Genomic DNA, 20,882 nt, shown 5'->3' on the forward strand with positions numbered 1-20,882 from the left:
TAATTGATAACAAAGTGTCCCAAGTAACCTTAAAATGCCTTTTTAATTAATCAAAGAAAATTCCCAAACAAAAGAATTTGTTAATCTGAAGTTAATGTGGTAGATTAATTTCTTGGCCATATCCTTAAGAATCTAATCAAACATTCTTGAGTTATATGAGCATTAAAAAGTTATGTTTTTTTTTTAAATAACTTTTCTTGATTAGAACAGCTTCGTTTTGAACATCAAACATGACATGAGGAGTAGTTGCTGTTTGATAGAATTTGGTTTTAAAGTAACAAATGTTGAAAGTTTGACAATTGTGTACTGAGGATGTGCTTAACCATGGCAAAGCTTTCATTGACGACAGTGGTGGAGTATTAGGATCTGTATACATACTAACAGAATAGGATAGTTTTCTTACTAAATTAACATCAAATTAAGGTCTTCTGTAATGTTGCACTTTAGATATTTGTTCTCATAACTTCAAGTGATTCGAGAGGACTTTAGACTAAGGTGAAGAGAGTGGGATGAGAAGCACAGAAGCTTGAACTGGGCATCCTTTAGATCTACAGGTCTCTGAATTATACAGTTAGTTTCTATACATTCTGAAGAACTTGGAACTTTGATGATATTGCTCAACGACCTCTATCTATAAGAATGATCCTTCTTACAATGTGAAAATGGTCAGAAAAATGGCTATTTAAAAATGGGACCTTGTTATTCTGCAGATATGCACCCTGCATGTATTCCAAGTATTACTTGCTAACTTTTATTGATAAAAATAAGTTTACTTTTGTCAGTGCTACAGAGCCAATGCTGCTATGGGACAGTGAACATTAAAAATGTTTTAAGGCCCTGATTCAGCCCAAACTTTTCAATATATCTTAATTTTAAGTATGTGTTTAAGTCTCATTGACCTCAACAGAACTACTTGTTAAGTTACGCACATGCTTTGATTAATCAGTTTGGTTAATCAAGTTCCAGAATTTTTGCTACTGATAATGAGCATGAGCCAGAGAGGGTGCAGCTTGCCTTTCAAATCTTAGGTTGAATTTTCACTGGTGACTTTTCAGAGTTAACCTATTTTTAAGGGCTCAATCCTCAGCTGGTAAAAATTGATGCAGCTCTTTTTGAAGATACTGGAGGTATACTGATTTACACCAGCTGATGATCTGGCCATGACTTTTCAACGTCTGACCCATGCAGTGGTTTCCAAAATGTTAAACCTACTGGTTGAATTAGGAAAGAAAATTTATAAATCATGGGAATCAGGAAAGCACAATTAAAGAGGCAGTATCTGGAAACATGAAACAGCTGTACTGTTCTGGAAGTATTTGATAGCTTGTTTTAGAAGCTAGGCAGGGCCTGGTCAATAGTTGAGCTTAATGAGAGACTTGCAAGTGAAAAATGAGTCTGTAGAATACATGTAACTTCTGTGCATGGAGTTGCTTTTAGGCCTCACATAAATAACTATTAATAGAAAAACAGGGTGGGTGAGGTAATATCTTTTATTGGACCAACTTCTGTTGGTGAGAGAAACAAGCTTTTGAACCACACAGAGCTCTTCTCTTCTTCTTCAGCTCTGTGTGGTTCAAAAGCTTGTCTCTCTGACCAACAGAAGTTGGTCCAATAAAAGATATTACCTCACCCACTTTGTCTCTCTAATACCGTGGGATCGACACAGCTACAGCTACACTGCTTACGTATTAATAGAACAAGCAGATTCTCTAGCTTCATGTGTAGCCCAGCTGTTTTAGGTACAAAGTCTTGAGTTCTATATCCTGTTGGAATGTATTCCTTGGAAATAAGGATAATTCTTATTTGCTATTTACACATTTGGATAGCTTACTGTACACTATTGTCTGGATCAGTTTTGGAATTATTTATTGTTATCAGAATGCACATACTGTTATGGTCAGGGGCTCATGCATTCAGTGGAAATGGAACCAAAATTTGGCAGCTCACTAACACTGGGTTCAGTGGCAAATTGATGTTTCTATGGTAGCACTGGTAAATAGAAAAACATAGATTTTTATTGAATTATATATTTAAAGCGGAGTTTTCAATCAAATCATATTAACTTTATTACTTTAATTTTTATTTTCAGGTTTGGAATGTTTTTTCTTTTTATTATATACACACACACACACACACACACACACACACAAATGACAGATTTCCACAGAATTTGTTCAGGGGCTGTTGGAAGATTTTGTATCTGGAATGGATCTGCCTTGTTTTGACATGGAGAGGAGGATCACACTGGACTGCTGGGGAAGAGTTGTATCGACAGTTGTTAGTGGAAAGGAGGTTTTTGGCTGCTGGACTGGAGGTTTTGGCTTCCATAGTGGTGGAAGGGCTTGGGTTTTTTTGGCAACTGTGAGAAGAGAAAGCACATGTTTTTTCTTTCCCTCCTCTCTGGCACTTCTGTTACTTGTCTTTCTTCCACTGAAAGTGTGTCCTATTGTTAACTTTTCTCCTTGGAAATGACAGGTGGTTTTAGTGGTAGCCTTTTGGCAATCATATGGCTTTATTTACCCCATCAGTAGTGGTCACATTCTCTTCATCTCATCCTGTGGCATGGGATGTGGGCAGAGGAAGGAAGGAGGGTCTTACGCTGGTAAAGCTTAAAAGATGATATTTAGCCAAATCTTTCTTGATTCTTCAGTTTATCCAACAGGTCTTAATCACGGTCAGTTCTATCTTTAGAGCTTTTTAATTTGGGGTTAGTCAGCTTTTTTATTCTGAAATCTCTAGTTCTGGAAAAGGTGGATTATCTGTTGTCCTCTTTGCTGAAGGCCATAGTAACTTAGAGTGCTATGTCAAGGCTGCCAGAAACAAAGGTCAGATTTCAAACTTGAGTGCCCAAGTATGGACAACTAAATCTTTATTTAGATACCTAAGTAAAAGTAGCCTAATTTTCAGGGGTGCTAAGCACCTGCAGCTCTTGTTGCACAATATGACTTATGGCTAAATTGTGTAACCCTTTCTCACATGTTTGAGCACTTGCTCACACAAATAGTCCTATTGAAGCCAGTGATTTTACTCACATAAGTGCTCACCAGAATGAGTAATGGTTCCACAGTCTGGCTTTAAAGCATGGCCATTTGATTTAAGTGCCATAACTTTAGGATTGTGTCTCTCTCACCAAACGAAAGTGGTCCAGTAAAAGATATTACCTCTCCTACCTTGTCTCTAGTTTTAGGCAGCCCGTTTGAAAATGCTGGCCAATACCTTTAGTTATGGCTGTCCCCACGAGACTTTAGATCAGATTGTTGTTGTTAGCCTATACCTGGGGTATTAGCAAATTATGTTTGTCTTATATGTACAAAAGACTAATAACAAAACTCTTTTTTATTTTATAGGTACTAATACAGCCAAATGAGCTATCCCTGATAGTAGTACTGTGCTCTGTGCTGCCTTCATGAAAAATGGATGCAGAGGAAAATCAGAAGAGTGATGAAGTTGATGGGAGTTTACAAACTGATCTGACAGAAGATTCAATGAGAAATGTTTCAGTAGAAAATGCTGAACGTGATTCCTTATCTAACCAGGAAACAAGGTCCTTATCAGATGGAGTTCATAGGAGCCTTGAGAAGAAAGGAGAAGAGAATGGCAAAAACAAAAGGGCATTATTAGAATCAACTAGCCTAGACGTTACTGAAGGGGACCAACTTGAAAATGAACCTATCTCAAAAAGAATAAAGCTGGATTTTTCAAAACATACTAAAGGCAGTGAAGGCAAATCACTCAAACTCACAGTTAGGCAAGAGTCAATTGCAGAAACAGATAATGTAATAGATGGAGCCATAAAAAAGGTAGCAGTGAGTGACTGTGTCAGTGGTGACACACTTCTTTCAAATTCCTTGTGTCCACAGTGTGATTTCAAAGCTGCCGATACTACTCCACTGAAAATTCATTTGGAAAGTAAAGATTCACAAGAAGTTCCATCTGCTGTTCCTGAAAGTACTTTTCAAGTGGGAGAAATTAGTGTTTGCTGTACAGTTGGCAATATAGATAAAGTTCTTAAATGCAAAACTTGTGATCAGTTTTTTTCTTCTTACCCTGATTTGGAAAAACATATTCAAGAAAGCCACTCAAAGCAACCCAAAGAGCATGTGTGTCCCCAGTGTAGTTATAAAGCAGAATACAGTTTAGCTTTACAAACACACATCAAGCAGGCTCACGGACAATCAATAATATTTTGCTGTGATCTCTGTGGTTTTCAGTGTGGTGAGGAGAATCTCCTACATTCTCATTTCCTTGGCAAGACACACCTTCGCCGTCAACACCTTGCTGCACGAGGAGGATTTGTACAGATATTGACAAAAAGATCTTTTCATAAAAAGCAGTATATAGCAGTCAACAAGAAGAAAGTGAGAGCAAAATCTGGGCCCTATAAATCAAAGACAAGAACTGCTGATTCAAAAGAATTAAATGCTAGTAATAATCTGAAGGATTCGAAAGTAAGCTTTTCTAAACAAAGTGATGGCAGTGAACTTCTTGTCGAAATGATAACATCTAAAAATATTTCCACTGAAAAATCAGAGACTGTTACAGAGGAAAAAGAGTTTTCCTTCAGTGTAGAAGGAACTCATGAACTCCAGACTGAAAAGCTAGAAATATCAGGGTCCTCAGAAGAAAATTTGAACAAACAAGAGCCCACTAGAAGTACCCAAAAGATAACTGGCAGTTTAAATACAACAAGGAGATCTGATAGATTGGGATATAAGAGAAATATTTTATCACTAAGAACTTCTTTCAGACGAAGTGGCTCTCTTAAATTAAAAAAGCAAATTAAAGGAAGATATAGTTTGTGGGGTGTTAGTAAAAGAGGCAAACCCAAATCTCACCAAACGCAGGTGAAACACAACTTCAGGACCCAGCGTAAACCAAGTAGTTTAATGCCCAAATTGCCTAGGGAGCTAGAAATGGATGATGATGATGACGTTAACAGTCAGTGTAAGGCTACCTCAGAAATACAGGCTCTGAGTCAAGATAGGACAAATACCAGTTCTCCTAGCACTACCAAAACTGAGGATTCTCAGATTAAACCTGTTGCTGACAACAAAGTTCTACATACTTGCATTTACTGTGGTATTGTTTTTCAGAACAGAAATGGTTTGGAAATTCATGTTATAAGACATCATACAAAAGGAATGCAGTTTCATTGTCAAACATGTAACTATTCCTGTGCAATCAGGGGGGACTTTGAACAACACTGTCAAAGTAATAAACATCAAATGGGGGGTTGCAGCTTTAATTGTCACCTTTGTTCATTTATTTGCTTGAATGATACAAGCCTTGGAACTCACATGAGTGAAGAACATAGTATGCTCCATAATTGTATTATTTGCAATCTGTATTTTCTAACTGAGGAAGAACTGATAGATCATAAAACAACTGAGAAGCATATTAGTTTATTGGCTCAACAAAATACTTCTCAATCAATTAGCACTGATTTGTCTCTGCAAACTGCAGCTTATACTACACTGGAATCAAATAATAATCTCCAAAAAATTGTAGATGAAATAGAAGTGACCATGGAGGATGAGCCTCCAAAGCCCTGCATGATAAATCATGGAAATGAATTAAAGCATTCTGTTCTCAATAAAACCCAATTTCAATGTAAAAAGTGTTTTTATAAAACAAGATCCTCCACAGTTCTTACAAGACACATAAAACTTCGACATGCACAGGAATATCATTTTCTTTGCAAAGCATGTAACCTTTATTCACTGAGCAAAGAAGGAATGGAAAAGCATATTAAAAGAAGCAAGCACCTTGAAAATGCCAGGAAGAACAATATTGGTTTACGTTTTGAGGAATGTATTGAAAGGGTATGTGTAGATGCAAGTGATGTTAAAAAAGTAATAGAGCCTTCCACTTCTGGCAATGTAAAGACTGAATTAGATAAAGAAAGTATACAGGCACCTTCCTCTACTGTGGATAACACATCCACAAATAAAGAACTGATTCCATCAGGTGAAATTACCAAAGACAGTGAGTTAGTTTTGGCCAATGCACCAAAGAGAGGGAGACCCAAAGGCACCATTTCTAGGACATGCACCCATTGCGGTCTTTTGGCCTCCAGTGTTACCAACTTGACTGTACATATTAGACGAAAGCACAGTCACCAGTACAGCTATTTGTGTAAACTTTGCAATTATTATACTGTAACCAAAGGTGACATGGAACGTCATTGTGCTACCAAGAAACATAAAGGTCGTGTTGAAATTGAAGCTAATGGAAAACAAAACACAGAGGTAGTTGTTTGCCCAGAAGGAGGTAATCTTGAATCCATTAGCAAGAAGATCAACAGCCCAATGGATATTTTGAATGAACATGTTGAGGATGATAGCCAGTCATCGGATTTGGATACTTCAGTCTTAGAAAATCAGGAAGAAGACCAGGGAAACTCCATTGAGGTAGAAGTTGACAATGTATCTCAACTCCCAGATCTGCAGTATACGAAGAACCCTATAAATATAAAACAGCATATACTTATGGAGCCAAGTAATGTTACTCAAGATGGTGACCCATGTTTTCAGAGAAGAGTTACAGGTGCAAATGACAATAAATGTGTACACTGTGAGTTTGTTGCTCATTCGTCTTCTTCTCTAGAGCTGCATGTAAAACGGAAGCATACTAAAGAATTTGAATACTACTGCATGGCTTGTGATTACTATGCAGTTACTCGTCGAGAGATGACTAGGCACGCAGCAACAGAGAAGCATAAAATTAAAAGACAATCTTATGTTTGTTCTTCCCCTGGAGAGAAAGCAGATACAACAGGTATTGCCAAAGAAACCTCTGTTATGTCTCCAAAGGATCATCAACAAAACAAAGAAGAATTTCAGACAGTTTCAGATGAAACAAAATATGTCAACAGTGCTAAAGCACAGGATGATCAAACTCTGAAAAGCTTAGCTGACTCTACTGTCTTAGATGGAAATACATCTTCAGAAATTTCTAAACAAGATGGTGCCCACAATGCAGTAGGAGTTGAAAATGAGGAGGAATCTAATGAAGGAGAAAATCCCTTTTATGAAGTCTTCCAACAAACATCTCAAAAAGATGAAGTTAAACTTAGTGAGATAATACCTCTTAAAGAAGTAGTCATTTGTGATTTGCAGAAAAATGGGCAAGATCCAATCAATTCAAATTTCCATTGCAGTGTAGAAAATCAAAATGTTTCAAATGACATGAATGCCCCAAACTTGGATTCCAAAAAAAGTGGGAAAACTTTAGAAGAAAATGGAGAAAACCTTGAAAACGAGTATAAACATACTGAAGTTCTTGAAGAAGAATTACTAGCAGAAAGAACCCCACATGTGCCAGCACTTTCAGAAACATGTAATGTAGCGGAGCAGTCAAATCTTGATGAAAACATTAGAAATACTGTTCAAAATGTACATAGCTTAGAGGGTGACAGAAGCTTCCGAAAGGATCCTACTGTAGAGGAGGAAGAAGCCCTTACGGATGCAAAACATGAAGCAGAAGTAACTATAAACAACAGAATTTGGGAAGCAGATGGCTCAACAGCTGAAGGCATGCAAGAAACTAGTAATGAGGCTTTGGGAACTGTTATCAGTACTGATGATAAAGGAAAGGCAATGCAAAATTTTGGCCAGTTTGATGCTTCTATAGTAAGATTAAAAAGCCATCAAGATGGAGAGTCCACTGACCACTCCGATGAAGGACAGATGTCAGGTGGAATGAAAGTTAGTGAGGTAACTGTAAAAATAGATAGCTCGCAAAGTGGAGGGAAAAAGAAGAAATCTGAAGGAAATCCCCTTGGGGAATCGACACGTATTCGTTGTGATGACTGTGGCTTTTTAGCAGATGGTTTAAGTGGACTAAATGTTCACATAGCCATGAAGCATCCTTCAAAAGAGAAACATTTTCATTGTTTACTCTGTGGAAAATCATTTTACACAGAAAGCAACCTTCACCAGCACTTGGCTAGTGCTGGTCACATGAGAAATGAACAGGCAAGTGTGGAAGAGCTACCGGAAGGAGGCGCCACCTTTAAATGTGTTAAGTGCACTGAGCCCTTTGATTCTGAACAGAATTTGTTTCTTCATATTAAAGAACAACATGAAGAACTACTGCGGGAGGTGAATAAGTACATTGTGGAAGACACTGAGCAAATCAACCGAGAAAGAGAGGAAAATCAAGGCAATGTGTGCAAGTATTGTGGCAAGATGTGCAGAAGTAGCAATTCCATGGCCTTCCTAGCTCACATTCGAACCCATACAGGTATGTAAGCATAAAATTTGCAGCCAATATCTTTTGACAGAAGTGGATTATGATTATGATCTATCTTTCCTCTGCATCTGCCATACTTTTGCTTGTTAATCTCTTTAACATTTCAGATAATCCAGAATTCATAAAGCCTTGTGAATGTGTGCTATCTCCTGAGCCATTAATGAAATTCAAAAGTATCTATGTGACAGGAACTATGGTGTCAGAGGGTTTCTTGTAATTTCTTTAAAAGTGCTTACGTGTGGTTACCCTATTGCCTTTAAAAAATCATAAGAATTTTCTCCTTATTCCAGGTTGTAATAATTAATTCGCTCTTATGTTATTACTATGTAATACTTTGGGTTTTAGAGAACACATTAGCTGTTCTTCATAACTTGTCTCCCTTGTAGTTGCTAAAAGTTTCAAAATTGTTTACTTCATTTGAATTAAAAGTTACACTTTTACATTTAATGCTTCAGTGACAGTCATTTGATGTTGCATCATTCCTTGCTAAATACATATATTAAGCAACAAAATTTTGTCATAGAAAATAAGTTATTAAAAATTGGAAATAGTTTTTAGAAGATGCTATGTAATGTCAATGTGGTACATGTGGATATAGCACCTGCTTTAGTTTATGTGCTGTATCACACTTTCTGTTCCTTTTTATGTTCAATTTTTTAAGTGGAAAATCTAAAAACATTTTTGCAGAAAATGCATAAGCTGTAGTTCTAAATTTATGTAAAAATTCACTGCTATGTTTCTATAAACCTGCCATACATTCTTTATTTTAAATAGACAGCTTTTCTAAATCACTGAGCTCTGCTTAGACAAGTGGTGTCTCCATGGTTGAATTTATGAGTGGATTTGAATAATAAATTCACATTTCAATGAACATATTTTCATTAAAACTGTAAGGTTTATTTTACTGTACTTTTAAATAATGGCTTATTATAGAAGCTATAGTTTAAATTCATGCAGTATTTGAAACTTAGTGCATGGTTACAAGCAAGAGAACAAAAAGGTAAGAAACATCATAAAAGGATAATAATTCTTGGCATAATCCTAAAATAGTTTTGTAAGTTTTCATAGAAGAAGGCAAGGCCATGACTGGACAACATGTTTAAAATTAATCTAATGTACATTGCATTTCAAACATCTTCAGGTGCATTACTGTAAATACAGTATTCCTTTTCACTGGCTATTCATATACATGCTTAGTACTTTCAACATTATTTCTGTCCTGTCAATAATGTATTTATGTGTAATGTTTCAACAAACATTTAACTTTTGAATATGAAGTTAAGTCTTTAGAGACACAGTCATGTTCACGTGGTCAGAACAGCTGTAGGAGCCCTTAATATGCCCTCTTAAGGCAGATAAAACTGAATAAAACCAAGGGGAAGATGCTAATGGAGCTCTCTTTAGAATTCTTTATGCAACTGTCTGGTCAAGACATGTTGCTTATAATTGATGTGTCCATTACTTGAATTCTCTTGTAATTATAGTCAATAAGTCTTGTAAATGTGTTAAAGCTCACTAAAAGCATACAAATTCAAGAACAGAGTAAGGCTAATAATTTAAAATAATCAATGTAGGCATTTCAGCACTTAATTTCCCTTGTGTGTTGATAGCTGATCATTCTTAATCCATTAAGATTTATTTAGTCGTTTACAATGCAAAATAGGTTTGCACTGGTCACTTGTGCCATTTGAAAATGTCCACCAGGTTAAGTGCAGAATGTAGTCCATTAGTCTTCCTTGACTATATGTATTAATTGCATTTAAAATCAAGTTAATGTGGATGTGAAAGTGAGGTAACTATCAATATATGACAAAGCAACCCTACTTACATAAGTTACATCATTGATTGTAACATTTAGTAAAAGTTAGCATACTTTTTAACATCTTGTGTGGGTCTGATCACCAAGTGTATTTTTATTGTGCTTTAGATTGGCCCTAAACATACAAAACAGCAGGCTTTTGGGAATTGAATACAAGGCTACCATTTCATTTTGCAAGTCATTTTCGGGGGAAGTTACAGAACAGGTTTTAATCTGTGCTCTCTTTTCTCAGTACCTTAAAATGAATTGCTTTCTGATAGTTTGCTTATGCAAATGAAATAATTATGCTGGGACTTTTATTAATAGTTAACTGGAAGAGAACTTACCCTTCCAAACCCTCTTTTCATATTTGTGATTTACGGTATGTTTTATATAACCTCTTCTTCCCATCTTTGTCACAATGAAAGCAATTGATAAGAAATAAAATGGTTTTTGGTAAGCAAGAATGGTGGCAGGAGGAAGAAACCTACCGTACTATACTGTATATTCTGTCTCGGTTAAACCTAGCAGGACAAACAAGTACAATATGTTTCTCTATCTCACCTTGCACTACTGTAACACCAGCTGTATTGTACGAGATGAGTTACTGGTTGTTTTCCGATTTCTTATTCCTCTTCTTGCTAAATCTTACTTCAGGAACACTCTCCTCCCACTCCGCCCCCCACCCCCTTATTGAAAACCCTCTATTTTGTACTATTTGGAATCATTACTAGCATTTTTTTGGAGGGTGGAAAACTATTACTAATGATTCCAAATAGTAGAATACAGAGTGTTTTCAAAATGCATTAAATTAATTTCAAGAGATTTTCACATAGCAAATGAGAAGGGATGTTATGCCAGAGAGGAGATAACCAGCAAGTCCATCACATGTTGACAAGTGAAAATAAGGAAGTGTAAAATAAAACAAAAGGAATCGTAAAGGTGGAAGACTTTTTTACTTACAATTCAAGGAGGTCCTATAATCTTAATTAACAATCAGAATTTCTGAGGTAAAAATCACCTGCAGCCCTGTCATCTTTGTTTGGGATTTCATCAGATTTCTCAAGCTAAATAAGGGAGGGCACACACACACAAAAGCCTAAGTACTGTAGAAAGTATGGTCTTGATAACTCACTCCGGTGATACTCCTCACTCTGTGTTAATACTGAACCAGTGATCCAGCATGGCGCTAGTGAATACTTCGGCACTGAAAATGACATTTTTGGAGGCTTAAAACTGAGGCTTTGAATATTTCTTGTCACTGGAGACCTGTGATTCCTTTCACCAGAATTAAGGTTATTAACTCCAGTGGTCTGGTGAGATTGCACCACAAATCATTATATTCTGCCTTCTACATTTTCTGTAGTTTCTATTTTACTTTCATTTCCCTTTTAAAGAATGCTGTTGCTATCACACGATAGCTACTATGTTTCCACACCACAGGTCGTGAGTGATATGATCCCTGTATTTATGAAAGCTCTTTGGTTGGAAAGGTGCTGTAAATGAAGATATTACGACTGTTTTGAAATTAATTAAGAACTAAGTGTAAAGCCAATGAACAACGTGTCTCATTTCACAAAACAAGAGAAAGTACTGACATAATAAAAATATGGCCAAGAAAAATCTAGGTTGGGCAAAAATATTGTTTTAAGTACTCATTTAGAAAATGCAGAGTTTTGTCCCATTGATTTAACTTTATGAATCTATATGTTAGGTATGAAATATGTATGTATAGATTTGTTCTACCCAAAGAGGTTTTGGACCAAATTCGGTGCCACCAAGTTAAAAGAACCTTTACTGTTTTAGTTTCAGACAATAAGTACTGGCTGTAGCCTACCAGTACTTGAATTTTCATGGTGTTTAAATGGAGATGTTAGCAGACATTCAGCTGTGTATGTGAGAAAAAAAATTGTCAAGGCCTCAGTGATTTTTGGATGAGAGCAGTCAACAGAAAAATACATTTATGTATTGTCAGCACACTGTAGCAATGAACACTACGACCGGACTGAACTATAGTTTTTCACAAAGGAGTCATGTAAATTGAAAACAGCGAAGGTCTTTTTCAGAGCCCTGCGGGACACCTGCAGTAACAGAAAGAGGAACAAATTTACAATTTAATCTATGTGAGAGAGAAACCAAAAAAACGTAGGGTTGAATCCATAGGATATTTGAATTCGATGAAATAAAATGGCAATATAACTACTGGTAGAGGGTTTTTTTTAAATCATATCTGGCTATAGCCTTGATATTATTAATTGTGTAATTAGTCTTGAAGCTCATAAGTTAGAACATCAAGTTTAACATTTTTTTATTTAATGCGAAGGTATACTGACACTATTCAAATTTATTTTATTTGCATGGGTCCCTTTATAGAATACAGTGTTGATTTGGAATGTCACCAAATTAATGTTTAATTTAGTTTTATCAGGATCATTTAAATAAACTGGGGTTTTTCAGTGTGATTGATAGAATGTGATTGCTGTTAGCTGCAGTCTCAACCTGCTTTTGACATTTAAACATATAAAGCTGACTAGATATAACCATTCAGGTGCTAAATATTTTTTACATCTACTTCTAACAGTAGAAATGGAAGTATTAAGAGATCTGGCTTCATTGTCACTGAACTGTGAAATATTCAACCTTGTCTGCCTGTGCTTAGTACTGTTGACTTTTTTATTTCTGTTAGAAGATTAAAATTAAATGCTTCATTTTTCGTCAGCTTTTGGGAATTAAATTGAAATTTAAGACTCTAAAATTTTTTACTAAGATCCTCAATTTCAACAAAGTATTCTTGAAGGATATTCTATTTTCAAGGACACAGTACAAAGGTTCATTGATCAAATATGATATACTATAACATATTTCATATCAGTCTATGTGTATTTATTAAAGATCACATATTTCAGATTATGCTTAACTCTATTGGAAGACATACTTCACAAACATACTAAACATAATTAATTTTAAATGCAATTCTGTTATTTTGATTTATTGATTTTAAGGATTTACTTGTTAGAAAATTGGAAAGTGTTACAGCATACTTTAAAATAAAGTGTCATTGCTTAGTAACCTACGAATGGACATCTGCCACATTTAACCATTATACCGCAGTAGTAATGCAACTTTCTCATCTTGACTGGGGAGTCAGTGTTAATTAAGATACATTATTTCTATACAGACTTTTTCCTGGCCTGATATGTTCAAAAAGAATAGGTCATTCCTACTTCATTAGAAAAATAATTTTATAATTCCTTGGTTTGCACTGGCCATTTAATAATAAAGTTTGTTCTTAAAATAAATAATAAGCAAAATGTCAAAACTTCTGGTTTGCAGAAGAAGCATAAATTCTTGATCATAAAGTAGTCATAAAGGCATAATATTTTATCCACTATATAGTCATACATTGCATGTCATTACAATAGCAAGGTGATGAATCATTCTCTATGTATGACAGAAGAAATGTGAAATACCAGTGTTACTGTGAAATCTATTCAAAGTCAGAGGAATATAATAAAATTAAATGAACTGTTCATACATATTTACTTTAACAACAAGGATATTTATAAGTCTACATCTTTCATCCAAACTTTTTATGGCCATTAATTGACTTAGCCATTTTGAAAATGGGGAAAGGTGTAGAGCAACTTTGATCACCTCATTTAAATGGTATTGTCCTAGTATATCGTCTTCTGGTTTTAATACTCTTTATAAAAAGTAAATGGTTATTAAAAGTTCAGTTTGAAAGTAGTTTCAGTGGGCTTAAGGAATGTCATTTCAGTGAACTTAAGGAAACTCTCTTTAATGGGAAATCTATGGTATATAGCTGTATCCCTGGAGTGATAAATAAGTGTATGTAATAGATAACTTCTTTTGCAAGACAAAATTCTTAAACGGTAAATGTGGGATATATTTTTTTAAAGGTTATTTTTTCTAAGGAATTTTTATTTCTTTAACCATGAGTAATATATTATTCTAATTCAACTCGTATCTTATGCTAAATTTTACTTAGGATCAAAGCCATTCAAGTGCAAGATATGCCACTTTGCAACAGCTCAGCTCGGAGATGCCAGAAACCATGTCAAGAGGCACCTTGGGATGAGGGAATACAAGTGTCATGTCTGTGGGTGAGTAAATTGAAACAGTTTCTACGATGGTTAACCAGGAGAAGAGTGCAGGATATGCATTGTTTCAGAATTCAAAACTGTGATGTGAGCAAGAGTGGCTAAAATTATGCATGCATATCCTCCTTTCCATTGTTATGGTAAATTCCTTAAATACAGTTATGACATTCTTTTCCCACTTCTAATCCTGCACTGAAGATGAGCAATTTTACGGGCTACAAGGTCAATTTGAACCTGTAATCTGTAAATTGACTAAATTATAGGATGTTCATTCACATTGCCAGGGAGAACTGTAAATTCCATTTAAAGACATAAAAAATATATAATACAGACTTTATTCTGTGTATATGTGGTGTGTCCCTCCCCAGTCCTGTTATAATTTTAGTTCCACTAACAGATCTGTGGGCTCTATTAGGGATTTCATTCCTTAGGAAAACAAAACAGAAGACTGACTGTCAGACAACTGGATATAAAATATTACATGCCTAATATGTTTTTTAAAAAATTCAAGTATTTAATAGATGTTTGTGTTCTTGTTTGTTACAAAAATTCCTGTTTTTCTTTCTTTCTTAATGGTTATTTCTTCAGAAGGATCATTCGTAATGTTTAATTGTCCTTCAAATGTGTTGCATTTAATAGGAGGCATTGAGACTCCTTAATGCAAAACTAATTAATTTAGCAGAAATGTTTAAAAGGTTTTAAAATGCCATGGCATATATGGTACATCATAGGACATTCAAAGTAGAATTTTAATACCCTACTTCTGATTAAAAATATATTTTAATGTTATTATGCGAGAGAATTAACTAATATATGCATCATATAAAAAACACTTTATGCAAACCTGTGTAACCTGCTGTAGAGGTCTTATGGCTAATGTGTAAAACAGCACAGGTTCAATTAGATAATGCACTGCACACATGAATGGTATGGTGTGATGTTAGGGATATTATTCAGCAGGAGGTTCTTATAGTCAACATTTGCAATACATATTTATTGCAGGACAAAGTGAGTTTCACATTTCAAAGGACAAGTGAAACTTCAGCTGAAAATGCAGCTGAGTGATTTTCACTGATTTATCTATCTATTTTAAAATAATTTTGCAAGGAATGTTGTTAGATACTTTGGGTGATTTTATTCAATTGGGGTAATTAATGATTGAGTTATTTAAATGTGAAGTAAATTTATATGAAGTTTGTCCGTAAGTCCACAGAAGATCAGTAGTAGGATGACTTTTGTTACTTCTTGTATTAGCTACAAGAGTCAAGTGCAACATGGAGCATTTTAATAGTCGTCTTTTTAGGCATTTAAAAAAATCACGTTAACAGTTTTTACCCTATAAATTAAGTATCTTTCGTGTGAAAGATAATTAACAAATACAGGTGCACAAAAAATGAAGAAAACAAAGCTTAGACTTTGCTTTGAAGTTGTCAACAAACTTGTCTATTACTTCACAATTCAACATCCTATTGACTCACATTGAAAAGTTAGCATATTATTTAATTATCATATCAACAGAGAAATAGCTTTTGTAATCACCAAATTATTAAGTTCGTATCCCCTACAGAGAAGAAATTAATTGTGAGGAGAATTTGGCACATTTTCTGATATCAAAAGCTCAGTCCTACTTAGTATTGGCATGGTACTAAACTAGTCTTAGAATCTGCAACAGAAAACATATAACTATCAAGAACAAAACATATTTGTATGACTTAAGCTATGGAATTAAGTCTGTTAGTCACTTTGCTATGCTAATTGTTTACTACATGCTGTTGAAATGTCATACTGGTAGCCAAATAGCTATATATTTATATTGTTGTATAGAGTTATGCCACTAATCTTCATTTACAACATGGATCTGTGCATTTAATATATAATAAAACAACCAGCCAGAGAGACATCCTCCACCACCACCACCACCCTCTGCGCACAAAAATCTGGTTTATAGTGCAGTTTAGTCATTTTGCAGTTTAAATAATCATCACATTACACTTGATATGCACCAAAAATGTATTTTAACAGTTATATATTAACATTAGTTTAATTGGAAAAGACATCTTTACACTGAAGCTAACAATCCTGAAGAATTAAAATGGATTCGAAGAATAAGGTATGACCAATGCCGTTTGAACTGTAGACCAAATAATGAATATGCCATCCTTAATGTGGAAGAAGGGGTGAAAAAAAAGTATAATAGCTTGTGCTGTATTTCTGCCGTATTAATTGAAAGGATAGAAGTGTATGCAGGCTAAAAAATAAAGTAGCAACATAAAAAAATTGCTAGGATTGGCTATCTGATTAGTGACACTACAGAGCATTGGTACATTAACACCACTGACAATGTCAATTCATTATCATTGATGGCTAAATAATCTTAGAAATGCTCAGTGGACCTATTAGTTCCTGAACATAAGCAGCTCATGCTGCATTTCTTCATTAGCTTTAATTGCTATAAATTCTACCTTTTTAAAAATCATGCTTTAAGAGGTGAAGTGATCTTTCAGGAACATTAACTCTGTAATTTTGTCACAAACAGAAGGTCCTGCACTATGTTTTCTTTTCTGCAGTAGTTAATATTCTATCCTCTGACTTTTGGATTCATAGGAATAAGCCCTCTGCTAGCTGTGCGGATAAATTGTTTTTCAAATGCTGTTGAACCTGTTCAGGAGCCTTTTCAAGGTGAAATGTCAGTGCTAGGTTGTGGTTTATTGTAGTCTCAGGCGATCATTTGATTGTTTTGAAGAAGTACAATTTCCTTTTGGATCGGAAACTAAAATATTTGTAAAAATAAATATGCCAAACCAGCGTTGATTCTTTTAGTCTTGTCTAAACATTTCAATTGCTCAGAATATATTATATGTACCGTATGTCACATAAAGGTAATTTACCTACCTATCGAAAAACTAGAACCATTTTTCTTTTTTAATTTAAGTATAGTTTTTTTTCAGCTGCACAGCAGAAACTCCTTGACAGAGAAATTGGACAACACTAATCTTTTAACATTTGAAATAAACCAACTGCTCCTCATTTCCTTGTCGGCAGATGTGTGGTGATTGTTTTCCTCTGCCCATATCCACGACTGGAAAATATATCCATAATTTGAGAGGGTAGTATCTACTTTCTGATTAGTCAACTGCTACTCAGTTAATTTAAAAAATCTGGCTATTAATTTGCCTGAGACACTTGAGTTAGATTAGCAAATCTTAGTGGTTGCCCAGCATTTAGAATTTTTGTTTCATTTGCCCAGTGGCATGCTTATGTTTATCATGTGCTTTTCAAATTTTATGCCTCAGGTAGAAAATGAAAAATACATTGTTCTTGTACTTCAGATTTTGAACAGAATTTGTAGGCAACGTATACAGCTACTTTTCTCTTGCCTTTGCTTTCAGAAATAGACTTTATTTTTTTTAGGGGGGGGCGTATAGTAATATGTTTAAACTAAGAGTGCTTCTTCTTTGTCTCTGTCTTTCTGTCTTTCAATATGGCTTTTTAATAAGGATCTGCTGAAGAAAATTGGTGTCAGGTAGGTTTGTGTTTTTGGGGATATTTTTAACATTTAAAACATGCACACAGCCATGTGTGAGTGCATGCACACACACGGTTAAAAAGACTTCTGTATTATTATCTTCATATTGTCATTATACTGATTCCAGATATAATAGTCCACTGCGTTAAGAAGCGACAGTGTATTTTGGCATAGACAACCTTCTTCTTGATTTTCTTGACTTTTTGCTCAGATTTCCCTTTCTTGTGGTTCTTATTTCCTTCCCACTCCTCACCTCCAAGAAATGTTTTGAAGCTCCTTTTCTCACTTAACTTTGGAGAAATTGTTAGATGTGTTGTTGAATAAACCATTTACTAAGTTCAATTATCTTTTCAAATACTAATATTAGTCAACTTTGAGAAGAGTTTTAAAAGCCCTAAAGATGCAAATGACTTCAGTTTATATTTTGATACTATAATTGGTGCTATAGATAGTCTGGTGGTCTTAGAATCTGTATAAAGTCCAGTTTTTTCATGACATTAGTTGATCATCTGAGGAAAATATTTGCAGCTAAAGCAGGTGTGTTAATTTATCTGTAGCCTTAATGGGGATCTACTTTGACCTGTCAAAAGATACCAGACATAATGCAAATAAATGGTTGGTTAGACTTTTTTTCTCCACTAACTCCAGATTTTTGAGTGAGTAGTTTTAGCATCAGGGTACTTATTTACTGTACTTGCTTGCATTTAGCCTTGCGAAGAACATGCTTGTTTCTAAACTTATCCATAGGAACAGAGAAAATGTACATTGGGTTTTCGGGGGTGCTGTAATCTACTATAAATTAACTATTTATTCTTGTGTGCTTTAAGAAACCCTAAATAGAAAGTTGCAACTCCAGAAAAACTATTTTTGTGTGGTATTACCTAGTTTTTGTGCATTAGAAGGGATCTCTGTGTAGATGATTATAATGTCACTTTCTGACCTTTGCAGCTTGAATAATTGTAAATCATTGCTTCATAACGTGTCAGAGAATGTCTGTACTAGGCAATTAAATGGCAGAATATAATAGACCAAATTATTGCCTGTCATGTTTTCAACAACACAGTTAGTATTTGAGTTACACTTAATCATTACGTGCATTAGCAACTTCATTGGAATCCAGCTTCAGGCTGAGCATGAAATACATTACATTATTTAAACCTCTAATGGTAGAAGTCATTTATTTGTGTTGAAGTGTACAACATGCAGAGTTTCATAAAGCAAGGAACACTTGAGAGCTTAATTTATCCAAATCAAAGTCTAAATGCAGATAAACAGAAGTGGAAAAAATTAGTAATTTTTATAGACTGGAAATATTTAAAAATACATGGTTGTGAGTAATTGTAGGCAGCAGGAATAAATTAAAATCACTATTTTTAGTCGGCTCAGAGAACTAAAGCTGTTGTGTATCTAAATCATCAAATGCACCATGGAATTGCATTTTTGACTGAACAATTAATTACACACGTCATATCTACAGATGTATCCAAACAAAAAAATGTTTGGTTCAGCTACTTTAGGTTTAAGATTTATTTGTATTAGAAAGACAACGATTCTAGATCTAAATGTTCCTGAACTTCTATATCCAAATTTTGCAGTTTGGACCCATGCTTGTGTGGGTGCGTGTGTTTGCTTTAATAAAAAAATGAGTTAAAATATATAACATGCTGAGAATACATTTTAAATAAATTAATATGGCAATGCTACAGAGTTAGGTGGAGTAAGACAATGTGTGTGTATTATATATGTTTCTGATTTTTGATCAATTATATATCATCCTTTTAGATTTGCAGATTTATCATCTAGCATGTAATCTCTATTCTTACAGTCAGATGATGGTGGTATGCATGCTATTATATTTTGCATCAGACCATCTTGATTTGCTTGGAAGTTCACTGGGGATTGGCTTGAAGTTAAAGCAAATATTCTAGTTAACAAGGAAGACAGATAGATTTAGTGAAAGTATCCTCTAGTTAAAGACTTGGCAGTATGCTTCACTAGTGTCTGTTGTCTGGCTATACTGGAAGAAGGACAGGAGACACTGAATATGGTTTAATTAGGCCACAACTTTATTATTAACTGTCTGGGAGTACTCGGCAGATAAGTGTACAGTGCAGGTAACTTCATGATCATTTCAACATCTACCCCGGGGTCTTCCATCAGCTCCAAACCTCCCTCCCCCTTTCCATCCTTGTCCACCAGCCAACCTGCTGCTGGGACCTTAGCATCTCCCTGACCCCTCGCATGAGGGTTAAGGTGGGCTATAAAGGGTAGGGGATTAGCTCCCTGATGACCCGGTCGTAGGAGCCCCAAACAACCCCGTTTCCATTCCTTTAACAAACACCTCCTTTAAATCCTTTACCAAACCATTTATCTGATAACTCTATCTCTTCCCTACAGAGTCCTTGCACTGGACATCCGCCCCATGCTTACAGAATGAGTTGCGATATCACAGCCTTCCATTTCTCTTCCATGCTTACCCCAACTAAGTCCTACCCCCCAAAACCTCTGTGGAGAAGGCGAAAAAACTCTCACTCTTCCTTGGCCAATCTGGCAGTGAGGGAAAAATCCCTTCCTAGTCCTCCGAGAAAGGAGTGGCTACTGCAGTGCCCACAGCGGATCCTGACCACATCTGGTATTTTGTCACTTTCAATGGTGGCAGCTTGGGTGCTGCTTTGCTTGGTCCGGGCGAAAAAGAGCGTCCCCTGCCCAGCTTTTCCACCCAGGTTGCACCAACACCCCCTCTTCTGGTCATCTGGGAGGGAGGGGGTTAGTCAGCATCCTCATACTGACCTGCTCTGTGTCTGCAGCAATGTCCGTGCCTCTGCCCTTAAAGAGGTATATCCCTTCCCCCTGCAAGCCGGACAACTCCCCTCCTCCCTCCTGCTTAAGGTGTGATGTGGTCAGTATTGCAAATGGGGCAGAAAAGTCGAGACCAACTTTCCTATATAATAGTTCAGTTTGAAAATGTACTTTTATCAATGTGTACTGTAACTGAATTATTATCTGGCTTTAATTGAATTATTATTATTGTACTTGCTGAAGTGAATAGGCATGAAAAGTACATACTTAAGTGAATATGTGTTTGTATTTGAATTAGGAACATTGGTGATAATTTATACTAATATCTGTACTATATATAACCTACTGCAATGCACTTCCAAACTGTAATTATAAAGATACACAG

General features: G+C 35.4%; 1 protein-coding gene across 1 annotated transcript in view; it reads left to right on the forward strand.

Moving 5' to 3' along the window:
- Window positions 1–20,882, forward strand: part of ZNF407 (zinc finger protein 407) — a 441,119-nt gene that overhangs the window by 27,985 nt on the left and 392,252 nt on the right. The window contains exons 2-3 of the mRNA XM_074944727.1: window positions 3,348–8,244; window positions 14,061–14,175. Coding sequence (XP_074800828.1) covers window positions 3,414–8,244; window positions 14,061–14,175 — 4,946 coding nt within the window. The 5' untranslated portion in view covers window positions 3,348–3,413. The remainder of the gene's footprint in view (window positions 1–3,347; window positions 8,245–14,060; window positions 14,176–20,882) is intronic.

The sequence above is a fragment of the Natator depressus genome, chromosome 2, assembly GCF_965152275.1.
Source record: "Natator depressus isolate rNatDep1 chromosome 2, rNatDep2.hap1, whole genome shotgun sequence".
In the NCBI taxonomy this organism is placed as follows: Eukaryota; Metazoa; Chordata; order Testudines; family Cheloniidae; genus Natator; species Natator depressus.